Source organism: Vombatus ursinus, unplaced genomic scaffold (genome assembly GCF_900497805.2).
Source record: "Vombatus ursinus unplaced genomic scaffold, bare-nosed wombat genome assembly UNPS02014926.1, whole genome shotgun sequence".
Classification (NCBI taxonomy): domain Eukaryota; kingdom Metazoa; phylum Chordata; class Mammalia; order Diprotodontia; family Vombatidae; genus Vombatus; species Vombatus ursinus.
This window is the reverse complement of record NW_020954704.1, coordinates 2,441,076-2,462,235: the sequence shown is the minus strand read 5'-3', so window position 1 is coordinate 2,462,235 and position 21,160 is coordinate 2,441,076. Positions and strand designations below refer to the sequence as shown.

The window sequence follows — 21,160 nt, the reverse complement described above, 5'->3', positions numbered from 1 at the left end:
TTCAGTTCTGCCACCTTTGCAACCATAGCTTCCTTAAGTATAGTCCTGCTTATTACTGTATTTCACCACGTAATTGTCATACCCTGTTTCATTTTTGTTTTTGTTTTGTTTTTTTTACCCGTAATCATCGCATGGTATAATTCTGTTTTTCAAACCACTTAAAAGGTAAACAGAGCAGCAGTGTATTCACCAGTGGCATATGGATATACATTTATCTCTCGCACATTGTGAGCCTCAAGTCTAGAATTCTCAGTGCATGGGCATTGTCAATATCTTAACGTATCTTCACAAGTATTCCATGCATCCTAATCTTGCACCAAAGACAGTTTAGTAATAAGTGATTTTCGAGTAATACTGCCACACATATGTGTGTGTGTGTGTGTGTGTGTGTATACACACACACGTACTATATATATACATACATATATACACACATACACATATATACATATATTTTAAAGGTGAAGTGGCTTCACATAATGGTCACACCCCACTTTTGGCAAAAAAAATTTGCCATAAAATCTGTGACGATTATGCTGTGAAATACAGTACTTTGACTTTGGCCACCATCCTTGCTTGTGGTTTCATTTAGCCTGTGTACTCTGATTGATTCAGGTAGTAGCAGTAACTGCTTGGGCTCGAAGTGACTTAAATAAGTGGCCAGTGTATTGGGAACAACTTAATAAGCCCAGTAGGGTGGAAGTTTAAAGCTGGAGAAATAGATTTTCATGTATTAAGCTTCTTATCCTAAGCTATATATAAAACTTTAATGTATTAAAATTAATTTGAGTCCTTCAGTCACACATTAACTCTGAATTGGAGTCACTTTAGAAACATTATGTGGGCTCTTAGGTCCACGCTGAATGACAAGCCAAACCTGTGACCCTGAGCTAAGGGAATTGAACTAGTTCATAGTTTTCCAGTTGAACAGAGGTTACTGGACACAGAGAGCTGCGCTTCAATATAGCTGTGATCTATTGAAGTCTTTTGTTGCTGTCATTCAGTTATTTTTAGTGTGTCTGACTCTTCGTGATCCCATTTTAGGGTTTTCTTGGTAAAAATACTGGAGTGGTTTGCTATTTCCTCCTCCACCGTGAGGAAACAGGCAAATAGGGTTAAGTGACTTGCCCAGAGTCACACAGCTAGTAAGTGTCTGAGGCCAGATTTAAACTTAGGAAGATGAATCTTCTATGTTATGTTATGTTATGTTTACTGGGCAAATAAGATTTACTTCTTTCAATTGAAAACTGAAGAAAAGGAACCTGTCTATGTGTCAAACTCTTTACAGAACTTGGTATAGTGTAGAAGTAACATGGTCTCAGAATAAGCCTTTAGGTGACGGTGTGGTTATTGAATAGGTTTCATAAGAAAATTTTGTATGTTTTGATATCTAAACTTTGGTTTTTTTTTCTTTACAGTCTGATATGCATGGCACACTCACATTTGTGCTGATTCCTAGCCAGCAGAACAAGCCCCCTCCTGCCAAAGAAACAGTAGTAAGTGATCTCTGTGTTTATTAAGTCTTCAATTGCCTTTCCCCCTACCACTGTTTACCTAGTAATATTAGAGAAATGTATCTAAGCATTTCTTGCTCAGAAATGAAATTTTTAAAAAATAAAAAATCTGGGTTTCAAAAAAAAGGGATAATGATAAATATAGTTGAAAATTATTTCCTCAAAATTTAATTAGCTATGTTTAAAAACAGTATACTCTAAGCTTTTTCTAATTCAGTGTTAGAGCTGTTTCGAAGGAAAAAATTTTTGCCTACGTTCCCAATTATCATTGGATTTTTTCCCATCAAGTAGTTATTATTTTTGAACAGCATACTAAAGACAAACCTTAAGCATCTTTATACATAACAAAACATTCAGCTTTTATGAAGTCTCCAACCCTTCATCATTTGTACTTAATGTTCAAACCATTCATTTCATTGTTCTGTTGTTCAGTTCTGTCCAACTCTTCGTAACCTTAAGAACTATATTGTCCATGGGGTTTTCTTGGCAAAGGTACTGGAAGTGGTTTGCCATTTTCTTCCCCAGTTGATTAAGGTAAAACAGAGGCTAAGTGACTTGCCCAGGGTCATACAGGTAGTAAGTGTCTGAGGCTGGATTTGAACTCAAATCTTCCTGACTCCAAGCTCAGCTCTAACCACTGAGCCGCCATCTAGCTGCCTTCATTAACTCCATTAGTGTTCTGGAAAGTGATAAACTTCAGAGTACTGAATTGTTGTATGGAAACAGATTCATAGATGGTATACTCTATTTGAAAGTATTCTTTGGAATAGCCTTGGGACCCAGGGAAACTTGAGTTCAAGTTCCACCTTTGACTCATACTGCATTAGGAGAGGAAGTTTCCTCAGCCTGGAATTTCCAGTGGCAGTGAAATCACAAATATAGTATAGTTCCTGTGCTTTGTGATTAAATCATAGAGTGTTAGACTCTGCAAGGCACAATTTCTTTTTGTTCTCTGGCTTTCTGCCAAATTTTGTTTTATGTGCAGGCATTTCCATGGTTCTTATTTTTTTTTTTTGAGAACCTTTTTCATCATGACTTTATATCTGCAAACTTTTATTTCTTTTAAAATAATTTGATATGTATAAAAATGAAATATCTTCATTTAATTATTTGATCCTGATTCACATTGCCTTATGCCTGTGCCCGCCCATGCGTCACCCCCAACCCCTACCCCCCCAAATATCTATCTTCTTCGTAAAGATTCAGACTTGAAGGTTCATTCTACTGGCTGAGGAATTAGGCAGAAGAATAGATTGGGTTATAGCTTTTCACTTTTCTTATTTACTTTTTTATGGTAAATGATTGACTTCTTTTGTAAGGATGTCTATATTGCATCACATTTTACAAAAACTTATTTTTATCTTCACAACTGATGTGAGAGGTAGCTGCTATTATTCCCATTTTTCAGATGAGGAAATTGAGGCGGGCAATATGTAAATAACTTACTGAGGTAAGTGTCTAAACACGGATTTGAACCCAAGTCTTTGATTTTGTATCCATCATTTTAACCACTGTACCACCTAGCTATATTTGCGGTAATTATCATACACAATCTGCAATGTTCTAGGGAATAAGTAAATAGAATTAAATTTCCTAAAAGGAAATTAGTTTCTCTCTTAGATATGGATAAAATTAGTGTTTTTTGTAGTCTCTCAATTCAACAAGCATTTTTTTATATCAATTTATTTTTAGTTTTCAACATTCACTTCCATAAGATTTTGAGTTCCAAATTTTCTCCCCATCTCTCTCCTCCCTCCACCCAAAGATAGCCTGCAGTTTGATATAGGCTCTACATACATATTCATATTGAACCTGTTTTCACATTAATAATATTGTAAGGAAGAATTAGAACCAAAGGAGATAACCATGAGAAAGAAGAAACAAAAACTGAGAGAGAGAGAGAGAGAGAGAGAGCAAGTAATATGCTTTGATCTGCATTCAGACTCCATAATTCTTTTTCTGGATGTGGACAGCATTTTCCATCATGAGTCCTTTGGAGTTGTCTTGGATCCTTTAGCAAGCATATATTAATTTTTTGTGTTCCAGGCACTGTGCTGAGTGCTGTGGATACAAATGCATAAAAGCACCCCTACTTTCTTTTTCTTTCTTTTTGGTGAGGCAGTCCGGGTTAAATGACTTGCCCAGGGTCACACAGCTACTAAGTGCCAAGTGTCTGAGGCTGGATTTGAACTTTGGTCCTCCTGAGTCCAAGGCCGGAGCTCTATCCACTGTGCCACCTAGCCGCCCCAAGCACCCCAACTTTCAAAGGAGCTTGTGTTGTAGTGGGAGAGATAACTTGCAAGCAGTGTACAAACAAGATATATATTGGGTAAATTGGATGTAATCTCAGAGGGAAGGCACTAGCTGTAACATTGAGGACTAAGAAAGGTTTCTTGCAGAAGGTGGAGCTTCAACTGACATTTGAAGGAATCTAGAAGGTGGAGATAAGGATTGAGAGAGCTCCAGGCATGGGGAACATGAAGTGAAAATTCCCAGAGTTGCAAAATGGGATGTCTTGTGTGACAACAGCAAAGAGCCCAGTTTCACAGAATTGCAGAGTACAAAGATGAAGTAAGTGTAAGAAAACTGGAAATGTAGGAGGAGGCCAGGTTATGAAGGGCTTTCAAAGCCAAATAGTTTTTGTATCTCAGGATCATTCACAAAATTACAGTGAAGAGCAAAGTGTATCACATTGAAGGGATAGTTTCTCTTGTAACAGAATCGAGACTGCCTCTTATTCATGGATAAAATAGCTTGTTTTTATCTTTCATTGAATGTTTGACTCTCACTGACCTTTGTGAGTTGGGGAGGTAAGACTGATTTAATCCAAAGATCAAACAAGTATGTGGTCCAGAATCATCTGGAGAAGTGTAGAATCCTGTTAAGCAGTTTAGTTCTAGATACCATTGAAGTAGAATTGAAATGGTTTAGAAAAAGAAAAATCCAAACTGTATTTTTCTTTTTCTAGCACTTAAAAGTTTGTTTTAATTTTAGCATAGAAAGTAACTAACACTAGCTTTCTCTCTCTCTTTTTTTTAAATGTGAAAATCCTTGTTAGTACAATTCCTCTTTTAATGTTTCACGTAAGCACAGCTGGTTGAAAGTATTATTAGCTCACTTGGATCCTAACTCTAAAGAAGGAGGTCATGTTGTAATTTAAGTCACCAAGAAAATAGTAGGCTCAAAGTCAGTCAGGAAGCATTTAATAAGCATCTTCTGTGGACCAAGCATTGTGCTAAACTTTGTGAAAAGAATGTGCCAGTATGGAACATTCCCCAGAAAACCTCTTTTTAATTTGACATCTTGAGATTTAAATAGGAATGTGCTGTTAGAAAACTTACCTTGTGGTTTTTTCCTTTTCTCCTTTTTTTTTTTTTTTTAATTTATAAAAGAAAACTTGGGGCAGCTAGGTGGCACAGTGGATAAAGCTCTGGCCTTGGAGTCAGGAGGACCTGAGTTCAAATCCGGCCTCAGACACTTGACACTTACTAGCTGTGTGACCTTGGGCAAGTCACTTAACCCCAATTGCCTCACTCCCCCCCCCAAAAAAGAAAGAAAATTAGTTAATTTTTAACTAGTTAGTGTTGCCTTCTGAAGCCTAGAGACTGTAAAACCTATTCATCACACTTCATGATGACTAGTACATAAGGAAAGGCCAGCCTGAAGGGGCACCACTTTTTTAGGAGAATTATTGTCTGGGGAACACAGTAATTCAACAAGCATTCTTCTCTTTTTTTGTTTCTGTGTACTGTGGCATACACTTTGATATGTCAAACAAGTAACCTATTTAAACAAGAAACAAGTAACCTATTTAAACCATAATGTACTAATATTATGAAATGAAGAGGAAAAATTGTTGACCCTTAGAATATAAAACCTAAAAGAGATCTTAGAGATAGATAACCAGTTCAACTTTCTTCGTTATATAGATTAGTTATTTGGTGTTCAAAGAGTTAAAGCGATTTGTTCTAGGTTACATAGTAAGTTAATATCACAACTAGGACTAAAGCCCTAGACTTGACTTTCTAGTTCTTTCTTTTATCACAACACTTTAATAACTATGTTAAATTTATCACTTTTAATATGACAGTGAAAACACTCTTCTGCTTAAAGTGGTGTGACTAGCCCTTGTAGGCTGTAAAGTCCTACCTAGTCTCATTTTGTTAATGAAAATTTCATGCATTGTTAGTGTTCCTTTCCCTTCCAGTCTAGAGTGTTTTTAGTTGATAACATGATGAAATTTTGTTAGTTTTGTTTAACTAAATTTTAAGGTACTTTACAGAACTGTCTAAAGTATTGTTAAAAGTTTTTTGTCCCAGAATAATATAATGAAAATTCAAAAATATTAATATTCTACAAACAAAAGCTTAACAAAATTTATAATGATAATGAAAAAGATTCAGCTTACAATCTTTTAAGGCTTTATATCAGTAATGTGTGCCAAGTAGATAAAGAAGTCTCAAAATATGTCCCCCCCCCCCCCCCCCCCCCCCAAGGCTCCTTGACTATCATACCCATAATTTCCCTGGGGCTAATCTTATAAGCAGACTTATTTCTTTGGCATGTTGGCTTATCTCGGCTTTTCTGCCTCAAAGGCATGTATGAAAAATGTAAATATTTATGGTCACAGTAAAAACTTTAGCCCATATCTGTTCCTGGGTATTTGTCAGTTCGATTTGGAAGAGAAAAAATAGAATAAAACCTGTGAAAGTGTAGTGTGAAAAGAAGCTAGTGGAATGATCTGGGTGTCTAATCTCAAGGAACAGTAAATAGAATGAAGGATCTGGGGGGAAGTGTCCTGCAAAAGAGAGGTGGCAAGATTCTAATGAGAACTGCTTCACAGGCTACTTTGCTTTTGGATGTCCCCGATGCCCCATAGAATCAAGAGGAGAGAGAGATGGCTTTTCTTTCTTCCTTACTTTCTTTTTTTGGGGGGGGGGTTTACAGTTTTCTAGTTTTCATTTCACTGGAAAGAAATTATCCTCCAGGTGATCCACCCTCATTTTCCACCTCCTCTTCTTTCTTGATTTCTCCTGCCTTCTATACCCCACTTCACCTGCCCCTCAACTTCCACAATTTTAAAATTATTTAGAATTGTAAGGGTTTACATTCTTCTTGAAATAATCTTGTTTATACTTGGTAGAAGGCAGGTGGTGCAGTGGATAGAGTGTAGGCCTGGGGAAGACATCAGACCCTAAGTAGTTTGTGACTCTGGGCAACTCACTTAACCTCTCTGTCCTTCAGTTTTGTCATCTGTAAAATAGACTAATTAATAGCATGTATTACATACAATTGTGAGTATCAATTGAGTTAACATGTAAAGTGCTTTACAAATCTTAAAGTACTATATGTGCTAGCTATTGTTATTGTAGTTACTTTGTATTTCATTTGTACATGTTGTATATAAGCTTCTTGAGGTCAGGGAATATTTGATTCAAGATACATATTGCTTATATACAGGTGAACATTGTAGTCTGGAAATGACTAAAAAAAAACTTCAAAATACTGTCAGCCAAGGACTCAACAAGTGGCTTGTACTTATTAAGAGTATGCTTTTACATTTATGTATTCACTCATGAATCTCCCCTGTATCATCGCTCTGTTTAACATCACCTGTGTTGAGGAATCCACTACCTTATGAGGTAGCTTGTTAAGGGACATAGTTTCCCTGTAATTTTGCCCCATTTGCTCTTTACAGTCTTAATTCTTCTTCCATGTGACATAATTTCATATATATGAAGACAGCTCTATTGCTTGTCTCAGGTCTTCTCTTCAGTTAAACATTCCTTATCTCCAATGTTTTTGAGTTCTTTTACGATCATGGTTTTCCACCTCAAATTAGCTGTTTTGAATTTAAGGATCAATTTGACTTGAATATAATGTGAAATATTATTTAAAGTGTTGTAAAAGGAAATAATGTGAAAATAGTCTGAATGGTAGATTGGTTCCTGATTGTAATAGACTTTATTTAACTAAGGAGTTTATTTTATCCTAGAGGTATTAGGGAGCAACTGAAGGAATTTAAGCCAGAGAGTGATATTCAGGTCTCTGTCTTAGAGAGAAGTGAAAAAAGGAATTGGCAGAATGGATTTTATCATAACCTCAAAAGTTACAAGAAAAATTATTTCCTCAGACATGTTTGGTCATCTAATATATTACAATACTAGTAATGTACATCTAATACATTACAGTACTATAAGAAGTATTTTCAGTAAGATCATGAAAATGATTGCAAGTTATGGATTCACATTTAATTTATCATTTAAAAAAAGAATTAGTGAGGAAAAATATGGCACACAAGAAAAGTTAACCCTCAGTTAAAACAATTGAATAAAGTGGTAAATGTATGACAGGAACTGCACCAATTTCTTCTAGAAGTTAAGCCAGTGTAAATTAAGTACTATATCAGGGATATCAAAATAACCTAGAAAGCGCATTAGTCAGCATACATTTGGTTCATTTGACAAATGAAGACAGCTGGCTGCCAGAGTGAATATTAGGTTAGAAGATAAACTTGTTTGTAAAATTTTATAAAGAAGGGTGATGAATGATTAAAATTTTGATATAATTTCACAAAGCAGAGAAAAAGAGTGGAGGTTTAAAACTGGTCTAAAGAAAACTTGGCAAGATATCTAACTAAGCGAGTCATGCCATGACTATTCAAGAATTCCAAAAAAAAAAAGGAAAGATTACAAACATGAAAACTAGAAAAGATTTGCTAAAATTATGTCACATTTTTCCCCATCAAACTACCAAAATGCTTACAGAGGATGTAGAAATGTCACTGCAGAAAACAAACATGAAATAAGTAGCTAAATTAAATCAGGTACTTATAGAGGAGATTACTGCTGTAAGTGATAGAATTTTTAAGGCTTTGAGAGACTAAATTTGTAAGTTATCTGAAATAAAGGAAAAAAACAAAAGTATTAGGGGGGAAATCTCAGGTCTTATGAATTCTAAAAAACATGACTGGCAAAGGAGAAGAGAAGGCTGGATTGGATTGCTCTAAGGAAATTGAAGAACTGACTCCCCAAGTGTCCTGTAACAGCAAAGGTCCCTCTTTTCAATCCAGACACTTCACCAGTGTTTCTGTATAGCAGTGAGGCTTTGAATCCCACTTCCATCAAACAACCAAAGGTGAGCATTTACTGTAGGTTATTTGTGAGTAGAGGACAACACAGAATGAATGAGGAACTCTGAAGACAAAGGAGGAAGGAACATGTGTCAGAGAAGATTATCTGGCCGTGTGGTGAGAGCAAGAGATGGCCAGTGTACAACCAAAGTTTTTTAAAGTTCCATTGTTTTTGCCTTTTTTTCTTCTAGATCCATGTTAAAGCTCATTTTGACTATGATCCTTCTGACGACCCTTACGTTCCTTGCCGAGAATTAGGCCTGTCTTTTCAAAAAGGAGACATACTTCATATCATCAGTCAAGAAGATCCTAACTGGTGGCAGGCCTACCGGGAAGGAGACGAAGATAATCAACCTCTGGCAGGACTCGTTCCAGGTAAGATGTAGCGAAGCAGACATTTTTAAAATTTCTAGCTTACTCTCTTGATACTACTGCTAAATTATAAAAGCAGGCATGTTTCTATGCCCATTTGCATGGCATGTTATTCTTGAGCATAGTCAGAAAAATGTGATAATTTTAGTCATTTTATTCTGGAGGCATAATTATGATATTCAGTTCTATTTAGCTTTATCATTATGACATCAAAGAATCTTTAATCATTGTATGATTCCAGCAAAGTAGAATGTCCTTTTTATTTAAATGTCTCACTGAGCGTGGATCAAACCTGTGTCAGGTAATTTTTAAAAATAGAGTAAGAAGTATTTTTAATAGACTAATTTAGCTAAGGCATTTTTACAAAAAAAATCAATAGGCCAGATATGATAGAATTTTCATCTTTGACATGAGAATATCCATTTTAAATGGAGATTTTGATATCTCAGACTAGAGCATCTTAGTAACTCTATAAGAATGGAATTTGACAATACCTTGTCATTTGATGCAGCATTTTTTTAATCCATAAGAAAATTAGAGAATAAAGTGTGTTGACTAAATTGTTTCATTATTTCCGGTCTTGAGGAAAAACGGGCTGGCATAGAGCCAGGCATTAGGAGCAAGAAAAAGAAGACAAATTATTAAAATGTGATGGTATTTGAGATGTTAGATTTGTTTGTTCTTTAACCAACATTGCTTCCTCACCCTCTGAGGCTTTTCTCCAGATTCTTCCTCAGCATTTTTTAGTTGCATCCTGCCTAGTTCTTCTGTGATCTCAAATGCGCAAAGACAAGATTCAAGAATGGATATACAGAAAAAATGTTTTAAAATCTCCCATTCTCCAAACTCTAACAGTAATTTGTATTTCTCTTTACAGTTAACATTTTGTATTGTAGTTTATTGTGTATATCATATTTCCCCTCTCAAATTTTTTGCGAGCAGGAAGTATGTCTTGCTAATCCTTATATCTCACAGTAACATACATAATTAGCATATAATAAATTTTGTTGATATGAATGGCCAGGTGATCTCATGGTAGAGCAAGGGAGGAATCTGGAAAAGTATGTAAAGATTAGACTATAGTACATCAGGCCCTTCTGTCCTTCACTACCTCCCTAAGTCTGTCCAAGCTCATGTTTGTTGCTTCCATGACACTATCCATTTCATTCTCTGCCATCCACTTCTCCTTTTGCCTTCAGTCTTTCCTACCATTAGGGCCTTTTCCTTTGAGTCTTGTCTTTTCATTATGTGGACAAAGCGTTTCAACTATTTGTCCTTCTGAGTTGTCTTGATCTGTATCTTGCCACTGAACTCAGATGGCTCTGGAGGAGAAAGTGAGGCTGGTGACTTTGCACAGTTCTCCATCACTTAAATCCAGTTCACTTGCAAGTCGTGGCATCACCTTCCTGATGTTATGGGTCCTCTTCAGCAACAAACTACATATACAGGAATGGTCAGATCCTTGATTTTGCCATCACTCACAGATATTTACCTTCCAAGGTCAAGAACTCTGAAATATTTTTGTTAGATCTTAGTCTGTTGTCATTTCATTCCTTCCCTGTGCTTTATTTCTCCTAATGCTTTTCTTTATTCTCACTATGACCTTCAGTCATTCTATTCTTTAGTATTTTCCCAGGCAATTACTCCTTTTCTGATGGTGAGGGTGTACCCTCTTCCCTTCCCAGTTTCAGTCTCTTCAACTATATTCTAGCCTGTCTTCTTGAATCCCTTCTTTTAATATTATTTATACCTAGCCAAAACACTAACCTGGATTTTTCCCACTGTCTGCTTCTTCCCTTCCTAATCATATGCTTCTGAATGGAAGTGATAGAGTGCACACAACTCTGCTGAATGGGTACACTACAAATTTATGTTACCTGATCTCAGCTGTACCTCTGTACCCGCCCTGTCCCAAGGTATTTTATTCCTTCCTAATTTATTCTCTCCTAGTCACTACAATTTCTGTTCCAGACTTCCTCTCTTCCATTGTAAACCTTTTACAGTACTATTCCCCCATCTTTTCAGCTGAGGACCTTATCTCAGTCTTTACTGAGAAGGAAGACACCATTCACCATGAGTTCTCTCTTCCCCCCTTTTCCTCATCTACAATCTTCTGACATTGTCCTCTACCTTCTTCTCTTTTATTTCTTTTTTTTTCTTTCTCCTTTATTTCAATTTTTGATAAGGATGTGACATTTAAGGCCAAAGATGCTCAAAAACTCTTTCTGCATAGACTTGATCCTGTATCCTCTAATCTTCTGTTAGGAAATTGCTCCCACTATCTTCCCTTTTCTCTCCCTAATCTTAAATCTTTCTTTTGCTGTTGGCTATTTTCCTATGACCTATAGAGATATGTAAGTCATCCCTGTCCTGAAAAAACCCTCAAAAGATGCTTCTGTCCCTGAAAGCTACTGACCTCTCTTTACCCTATATTCCCAACCAGACCCCTAGGAAAAAGCTGTCTACTTTCATTGCCACCACTTTCTCTCCTCTCTCATTCATTTGTGCAGTCTTGGCTTCTGATCTTAACATTCAACTGAAACTGCTCACTTCAAAATTATCAGTGTGCCCATAATTTCCAAATCTAATGTCCTGTTCTCTGTCCTTTTCCTTCTTGATCTCTCTTTACCATTTAGCACTATTGACCAGCCTATCTTCCTGCATACTTTATATCATGTCCCCAACTATCAGTGTTCCTCAAGACTCTATTCTGGGCCCTTTTCTCTCCGTCTTCTCTCAGTGACCTCATCATTTCCCATGGATTCAGTTAGTGTCTCTCTGCAGATGACTCACAGATCTAAATATCCTGCTTCAGTCCTGCATCACCTTCTCTCTGTGAGACATTTTGAACTGCATATCCTGTAGAAACCTAAAACACAAGGTATCTAAAGCAGTATTCATGATCTCCAAACCCACCCTTCTTCCAAACCTCTTTTATGGTCAAAAGAATCCCACTGTCCTTCGAGTCTTTTTGGAACCTAGGTGTTTTCCTTTATTCTACTCTTTCTCACCATACATATATCAGATGCTAATTCTAGTGATGTTGATCTGTAACATTTCTCATATTTGTCCTCCTCTCCTCTCACAGTCTTCCCTATTCTTCAAGCTTTCAAAAGGAATGTTGCCTCTTTTCTGGACTATTAAAATAACCTGCCTTAGGTCTCTCTGGCCTCCAGTCCTTCCATCACACAGTCACCAAAAGAATGTTTTAAAAGCATAGGTCTGACATTCTCATATTCTTTCTCTCTCTGTCTCTCTCTGTCTCTCTCTTTCTCTCTCTCTCTGTCTCTCTATCTCTCTCTCTCTCCTACTTCTAATTCCCATTCCACGCTTCCTATTATCTCTAAACCCCCTCCCTCCAGTTGCCTCTCATTACCCTTTACAACTTGATCCTATCCTACTTTTCTATACTTGTTACACTGCACCCTTTCACCACCTGCAATTATCCATCCAAACTTCTTGCTCCTTACACACAGCACTCCATCTCCCATCTCTGTGCCTTTAAATGGGCTGCCCTGTACCTAGAGTGTGTGCCCTACTAAGGGGCAGAGGCCTCTTGAAATCCCTTGTTTGCTTGTATTTCAGCTCAAAGGCTATGTTTTACATGAGGTATAGCTTCTAGGTACCAATGCATTTCCCACCAAGTTGCCTTCTAGCTGTCTTATACATATGCACATATGTGTATGTTGTTCCCCCCCCCAATAAGAATGTAATTTTGGAGGGTAGGGACTTAAAACTTTCTATAATTATATCCTCAGTGCCTGGCAGATAGTAGGCACTTAATAAATGTTTGTCAGTTGCTTGATTAGGAAGTCATTTAGTCAGTTTCTAGTAAAGTCCCTGTCATTCAGTTCTGTCATTCCATGAATCCATGTGTATCTACAGTTTTACCTCATTCTAGTGGTCTCTAGTCATACATGATGAAAAGGGCCAGAAGTGCTCAGGCTGCTTGTCTGCTTCAAGATTTCTTATAGAATCTTCTAACAAAAACCTCAACAACAATAATGAAATACTGTACCTGTGATTTCATTGATAAAGCGAATTCCCTCTACAAATGTAGTACAACACCTACCTATAAATACAGAAAGATAACTAATAGACAAAGTGCTGAGAGGTTAAGTGACTTACCCCAGGTCACATGGCTGGCTTGTGTCCAAGATGATACTAGAACTCAGGTTTTTCTGGCTTTGAGAACAGCTCTCTATCAGCTGTGCTGTACTATTTTTCAATAGTAAAAATAATAATAGTTAACATTCAGACAGCTCTTTTAAGGAGTACAAGGTACTTTATAGGCATTATTTCATTTCATCCTCACAATAAGCCAGTAGTTTTGGTTGCACCCAGTCCCTATCCCTAATATCTGCCCCAGAGCTTATTAGCTTTCCAAACTTATTCCGTTAAGTCTTCAGAAACCTGGCATTTTTACCCTATATATTTTTTTTTAAGCTCAAAAGCCAAGGGAAAGCTGTTAATTAATAGATTAGATTTGATTAATAGATCAATTTGAGTTGATTAATAAATTGATTTTATCATCTCAAAGCATTTTTCCATCAAGACTTAACCTTTCATTAGCTTTTAAGTTATTTTAGTTTCAGTTATCTGTTAAAACTCAGAAGCTTTCTGTTTGCTTAGGGCAGTTATCATGGAGATAGACAAAATATTGAAAGGTTGTTCTGTACATTCCTTTATTTAATAGCACAATTGCTTTTCCTGTTTTATGCTAGCATATGTGCCCATTCTACCTTAAAAATCAATTTTAGAAAAAACTTGCAACTTTCAAAAATACAGTAAAATGATGGTCAAAATGGATTACAAATCTAATTGTGTGTGTGTGTGTGTGTGTGTGTGTGTGTGTGTGTTTTCCCTTGATTAAGAATACCTTAATTGTGCCTAACTATGGTTATGGTTTCTTTTGTTTTTAACCTTTTCAAAATGTCTAATTTGTTATTCCTTACTTTCTTTAAGAAAGTAGCTTGTAGTCTTATTTTAATAAGATTTAAGTATGCTGTAGTATTCCACCTTGGATTTTACAATAATTTTTAAAGATCTAATTGATATTATTACAGTTTTATTTGTCTTTGCATTCTTATGAAATATGATAAATATAAGTGACTCAGAACTCAGGTGGTATATGTTTTGGTTGTTCTAATATATTAAATGGAAATTCAAAAGTTATTGAGTTGATTAGTTGTGTGAATGGCTGAAAAGAGAAAAATGGAAGTGGGTAGATTATTTCAATAATAAGTTTTTTTTTAATATTCTAATAATGTAAATTTAATTTTCAATAATGAGTCAGATACTTTGAATAACAGTTTTTGGTTCAGCCTTCATTCAGATCCTGCATAGGACATACAAATGCAATTGCCAGAGAATGCAGTAGAATTTAATGTATATATGTGCATGTGTATATTTTTTTAGATGGTATTTAGGAGTTGAATAATATTCAGATAAATGCCTACATACCATTTTGAAAATTCAAACTCAGGAATTGTTTACTTAACTTGAGAGAAATTTAGGAACTATAGTTTTTTTTTTCTGACACAATCAAAAAAGTTAACCTCTTTTCATATTGGAAAGCTATTTGTTCCACTGGAATAGTTGCCAATATATAACATGTATTTCAGTATTATTACCTATCACTCATTTAAAAATTGAGCATGAAACGTATATACCTCAAACAGAGATAGAATAGAAATGATAAAATAATTGATGTTTATGATAGCAGAGGGCTTTTTCTTTAAATAGGATGTAGTTTGATGAAGTTATGTGACTCTCCATCATTTCATTGTAACTGTCTTGTTTTATTCTCTCCCCCCTTTTTGGAATTAAGGGAAAAGCTTTCAGCAACAAAGAGAAGCCATGAAGCAAACCATAGAAGAAGACAAAGAACCAGAAAAATCAGGTAGAGTCCTTAAATTTGACATCAGTAGAAGAGAGGATTCTATGGTTAAATTCCATGAAGTGATGTTTCTTAATATGTATTTACATTTGTGTTGTCAGTGTTGTCAAGAAAAGTTATCTCATAAAAAGAAAAGGATTAGCAGTGTGTTATCAACATAAGAACAAAAATATAGGAGATAAAGCTCTGAGTTGTCTTTTTGGAAGCTGCAGGATACTGTTAAAACCCTCATTAGAAAAGATAATTCATTCTCACCGTATTTGAATATTAAATTATCGATCGTTGGGATGGGTAAAGTCAAGTATGACAGAAGACTTAAAATTTCTGGAAATTATTTTTCTGTAGAGTAAAACAATGCAATAAATATGAAAACTTGAAATTAAAATCATCTCAGTTGAACTTTTTAGTTGGAATCAATAGTCTTTTACTGTTTATGATATTCTTTGTTCTCTAATAGGAAAATTGTGGTGTGCTAAGAAGAACAAGAAGAAAAGAAAAAAGGTTTTGTATAATGCTAATAAAAATGATGGTAAGTCTTTTACCCTATACTGTAGCTTGAGCTTTCTTGTCTGAAAGGGGCCTGGGATTTTTCCAACAATGAATGTTAAAATAATAGGATAGTGCAACGTAGTAGAGAGCTAGCCTGTGAGCTACACATTCCTTCATTTAAGTCACATATATATTGGTGCCTCAGACAACTAAGATTCTAAATTTGTAGAACAGTTGCTAATTTACATTACTAGAAGTTTTCTCTATGGGTGCCCTTTACACTGATTAAGTCACAGGTCCAGACTTAATTGCAGAAACAAAGCAATCTATGGCTTTAATAACAGTAACAACAGTAATGGCATGTTCTCTTCTTATAAGAAACTGAAACATTTTATTAGAAATATCTGATAAGTTTGGAGGACAACAGTATAGATAGTTGGTATGCAAAATTGAATCTGATGAGATTTGATTATCTTATAGTAGCATAGATGAAGATCTCTTCATAAATCTTAAAAATCCAACGATAATTGACAGACTGTGGCTAAGACACTTTCCTTAGAAGGGAAGGCATTGTTAGGCTTACTATTTTGTAGATGGGAAATGTGGGCAGACCACTTTTGCTGTTTCTTTAAGAAAGTGTTTTTTGATTGTTTTTGAGTTTTTGTTGATAGATTGAACAACAGTAACAGTAAGCTACTCATTAGCTCTGCCTTTGCTGCTGTCTCCTGAGGGCTTGGGCCTATATTTTGGAATATAGTCTTTGCCGTAGTCTTTGGAATTTTACCCATCTACTCTTTTGTCTCCCTATGTTGTTGTCAGCAGTTATACTCTTTGATTAGTCATAGTAGATTCTTAGAAGCTAAGAGCTGGAAGGAACCTTAATGATCATTTACATCAGGGGTGCTTAACAATGTTAATTTGTGGTTTTCTGAGTCAGTATGTGGGATCCATTTGTGTTTGTTTGACATCACCAATGTAGACTATCGGGCCTCAGTTTCTGCCTCTTTAAAATGTGAAGGGGTTGTAATAGATGATCTTAAAAGTTCCTCTCAGTTCTAAATCCTTTGAACTTCTGGAAAATAAGCCATATAAATATAAGGTTTATACATACACACACACACACACACACACAATTTATTGACAGTAATAAGATAATAAGAAAGTGCTTTTTTTTGAGTTCTTGCATATTTACATATGTGATGTGTATTATCTTTATCTTTCCAAAGATTATGACAATGAGGAGATACTAACTTATGAGGAAATGTCACTCTATCACCAGCCAGCAAATAGGAAAAGACCTATCATCTTAATTGGCCCACAGAACTGTGGCCAGAATGAACTTCGTCAGAGGCTTATGAATAATGAAGCAGATAGGTTTGCAGCTGCAGTTCCCCGTAAGTTTCACATTTTCCTTGTTTTGTAATTGTGCCCCATGATCTCTTTAGTGCTTTCACCAAGAGTGGAAATACTTACACTTAATCTCTTTTTAAAGTTGTTTCAGGGGTAGCCTTAACTATAACCAAGTTACTTGGAAAATGTTGCTCCAAGAGTGAATGGAATGTGCTTTTTCCTAAACACAGTGCTACTTGTATTCTAGTAAATGAATTTCCATTTTCTGTATCCTTAAATTTTTTCCTTAATGTATAAGCTGCATTTCCCATTTTAAGTCTTAAAAAAGTGTTGATAACTGTTATGTTCCATGTCAAAAAGCTGCTTTTTTGTCCTTAAGATTGGGTCAGTAGGTACTGTTAAAAGCATAGGTTACAATATTTCTGACCATATAAGCATCCAGGGCAAATTATACAGTAGATAAACTCAGGGAAGTGGACCTTAGAGAAGGAAAATGACTATTTTGGAGGGAGATATTATTGCAAAAGTATAAAGTGACTCAGTTTTATGTATAAAATGAATTTTATATTAAGAGAATGAAAATAAGAATTATATTACCTATTTAGCCTTATTCATTAGTCTAAAAGTATTAAAAATTTATATGGTAAGACTTGAATTTACAAATTGATTTTTTTTTTACTTCTATCTGTGTTTTAAAAAATTTTAATATTAGTGATATCGATTTTATTACATAGATACAACTCGGAGTAGACGAGACAATGAAGTAGCTGGCAGAGATTACCACTTCATTTCACGACAAGCTTTTGAGGCAGATGTAGCTACTGGAAAGTTTATCGAACATGGTGAATTTGAGAAAAATTTGTATGGTACCAGCATAGATTCTGTGAGACAAGTAATCAACTCAGGCAAGATATGCCTTTTAAATCTTCATACACAGGTAAAATTAGAATTTTTAACCTTTCAGTTATCCAGATGTGCTGACATGTTAATTTTTTTCTCCTTCAAGTTCATGAAGTATTGTCTACTAGGAAAAAAGCATCTGGTTAGGAACCCAAATAGTCATCACCTTGTACTTGAAGCCTTTTCTGACACACCCTCCTGCAACTGCTAGTGCTTTCCCTCCCTAACTACCTACATTTATTTGTTTTTACTGTGTGTGTGTGGGGGGGGGGTATTTGTATCCTCCTCAGTGCCTGTCACAGTGCTTGGTATATAGCAGTCTTTTAATAAATGCTTGTTGATTAATCATAAAAGGGTAACAAGGTGACAGAAACTCAAATGAATGGCCATGGTCTCCATAGTGTTTCCCAATTCACATCCCCTGCCAAAATTTATAATAAATAAAATAAGACTTTGCGTTGTGTTTAGAGATGCTCTCATTGCCCTGCCCTTCTCATCATCAGAATTCCTACAAAATTGTAGCTGGTTGTCCTTAAAACTCCAACCAAATCACAAGTATAAGTTTATAGGTATTAACAAATTATAGTTATGTCAAGTTTTAATGTTTGCAAAACTCTCTACATGGTCCTTAAGCCTTTACAACCAACCTTTAGGTAAGTATGATAGCTATCATTATCTTTTTTGTAGATCAGAAAAGTGAGATTCAGAGCAATTAAGTGGCATGTCAATAATTGCTATGAAATAGGAGCCCAGTCCATTATATCATACTACCTCCTTAAAATTCTTCACAAATCTCCCAGGAAAGTCTTGCTGCCAGGCAGCTTTGTACTGGGGAGAAGGGCTGAACTTGGAGCCAGAAAGACCTAGGCTCAAATCTCACGTCAAACTCTTAACATGTGTGACCCTTTGGCAAGTCATTTAAACTTTCTGTACCTCATTCTCCTCATCTGGAAAATGAAGGGGTTAGAATTGATAGCCTTGAAGGTCTCTTCTAGGTCCAAAGCTCTATGGTCCTGTGGTATTTCTTAACAGTGTGGAGGAGAGCCTGGATTCTCAAAAGTTTATACCCATGAAACACAAAGGCTAACTGGTCATTCTCAGCTGAAAAAATAAAATGGGTCTAGCAATGGGTTGTTGCTGAGGACCATCTGAGATAAATGCATAAAAGCTTATCAAAGACTGGTGACCTGGTGATTGGGGTAGAAGCACTGTACCACATGAAGACCATCCTGTTGAGATCTGGAAAGACTGCTATCCACATTAGTGGAGGGGTGATCTATAATGACTGAATCAGAGGCCTTTTTGATAATTGACTAGGTTAAGCCAGGAATGAAAACATCTTCAAAAATTTATCTTCTTTAAAAATGTGTTTAATTGAACACTATCAACTTATATATAATTGTTTATCTTTCCCCCACTTCCCCACCCTTATCATTATTCTCCCTCTCCACCCTCTATATATGGTTTTGAAATGTTGATTTGCGTTCTGTGATTCAGTTTCCCTCAGTAAATACTGAAGAAAAAAGTATCCTAATCCCTGGGTTAAGAAGTCATGGTGAGTCCAGTAAACCCTGTAAATCTGGCTGCAAATAAAGAAAATCTGTGAGCTCATCACTTTTCATGTTCTCTACATTTGTTGCATTCCAGCACCATTCCATGCAACTCTTGTCCATCTTTTTCCATAACTTGATGGGAGTGGGGGTGCCAATCATCATTGTGGAGCTTTTCCTCAGTTTTTTTTAAAGATCACAAAGGTAGAGTTAGAGCGCTCAGAATCTCTATATCTGTGTCTGCCTCATCATCTTTTTTAGATTTAAATTTCTCTGATAATATTCTTAATTCCATCCTCTGATTTTCTTACTTGTGATACAGTACAGGATTTTCATAACCACTATACATCTCTCCATTGCCATTATGTGACATTTATTTTTCCCCAAGACCTTAGTGTTCGAGAATTGACAGCCATATATGGGTCTTTGTTTCCAAAGCAGTATAATTTGAGCCCATTCCTTAGTTAATTTTGGATCCACCTTATCCATTTTTAGTGTCTGTTAAAAGTATATGTACTGGTGAACTTGATATCATCATGAAAAGCAGGTATGTTCCATTTTACTACCATGCTGTATCATCTTTTTGTGCTTGACATTTTTCAGGTGATGACCTTAAAAAAAAATTACAATAGTTGACATCAGGTAACATTTTGAGGTTTACAAAACATAAATCAGCTCATTTGTTCTATACAGCAAACCTATCAAATAGGTATTCATTTATTATACCCATTTTATAGATGAGGAAACTCATGGTCACACAGAAAGTAAGCATCAAAAATGAGATTCCAACCCAAATCTATCCTGACTCCAAGTTCAGTATTTTTTGCCACTGTGTCATACCTATAAGGGAGACTTGGCTAAATAAACCTATTAGTTTTATACCTGTAAGGGAGGGAGACTTGGGTAAATAGACCTATTAGCTTTCTTTCATATAACCCCTTCTTTATTGCTATTTGTAAATCAATTAGTTGCTCATTGGCTTGTGTGATAAGACTTAATGCCTACATCTGTGTTACTGATGCTAATTCCAAAATAGTAAACTTTCAGATATTAGTATCTTCTTAACCATTATGCACTTAATACTAATAAAAGTGTCCCTTTTCAAGATGGAATCTTTTCAAAGTTTCATTTATTCCCCCCTTTAAAAATAAGGATCGTTTTCCAATAGCTTCTTACTTGTACCCCTCCCCATTCCATAACAATGTCTGACAGCAACATTTCCACTTGAGTAGAAATATGCTGCTTCATTTATTTTCTGTGCCCAAGATTATTCATTGCAGTTAACCTGAGTTTGATTGGTTTTCAGTGTTGTTTTTATTTATATTTTTGTAGTTGAATTTATTTATTGTTTTTAATTCACTCTGTTGATTTATGCAAGTCTTCCATGTTTATCTGAATTCATTTCTTATTATGCACTGGTGTTCCATTCTAGTCATATACTACTTTGTTTACATATTTTCTAGTTTATGAATACACATTTTTCTTTATTTTTTTCTGTTATCACTGAAGTGCTGATAAAAAGAATGCATGTATATGCGTATGTATATTTATATCTTTATGTGTCTGTGTATCCATGTATGCATACATACATGTATAAATTTATGGGATCTTTCTTTGGCCTCCTGACTGTATATGTTCATTGAATCAAAGGCAAGTGTTCAAATTTTGTATCTCTGCTTAAACATTTTGCCTTAGACCCAGAAGCCTTGAAAGAACTCAGAATGCCTCATTGTGTTTCAGTTATTCTTATAATAACCTTTTGAGGTAAAAAAAGGCCATGTAATGTCCTCATTTACATAGTGAAAAAGTTGATGCATTTAGTTTAATTTTACATAATTAGTGACAAAGCCAGAATTAAGACCTAAATCTCTTAATTAAGAATACACTGTGCTTTCTATCAGAGTTGATTTTCTAGAGTTTCCTCTGCCTTCTTTTTAGTGTTTAGTTTTCAGTT

At 35.5% G+C, this 21,160-nt stretch overlaps 1 protein-coding gene across 1 annotated transcript in view; it reads left to right on the top strand.

Annotated features, from left to right (window-relative positions):
* Positions 1 to 21,160, top strand: part of MPP5 (membrane palmitoylated protein 5) — a 115,829-nt gene that overhangs the window by 79,658 nt on the left and 15,011 nt on the right. The window contains exons 7-12 of the mRNA XM_027843760.1: positions 1,419 to 1,496; positions 8,838 to 9,021; positions 14,849 to 14,920; positions 15,375 to 15,446; positions 16,633 to 16,800; positions 17,491 to 17,693. Of these exons, the coding sequence (XP_027699561.1) occupies positions 1,419 to 1,496; positions 8,838 to 9,021; positions 14,849 to 14,920; positions 15,375 to 15,446; positions 16,633 to 16,800; positions 17,491 to 17,693 (777 nt within the window). The remainder of the gene's footprint in view (positions 1 to 1,418; positions 1,497 to 8,837; positions 9,022 to 14,848; positions 14,921 to 15,374; positions 15,447 to 16,632; positions 16,801 to 17,490; positions 17,694 to 21,160) is intronic.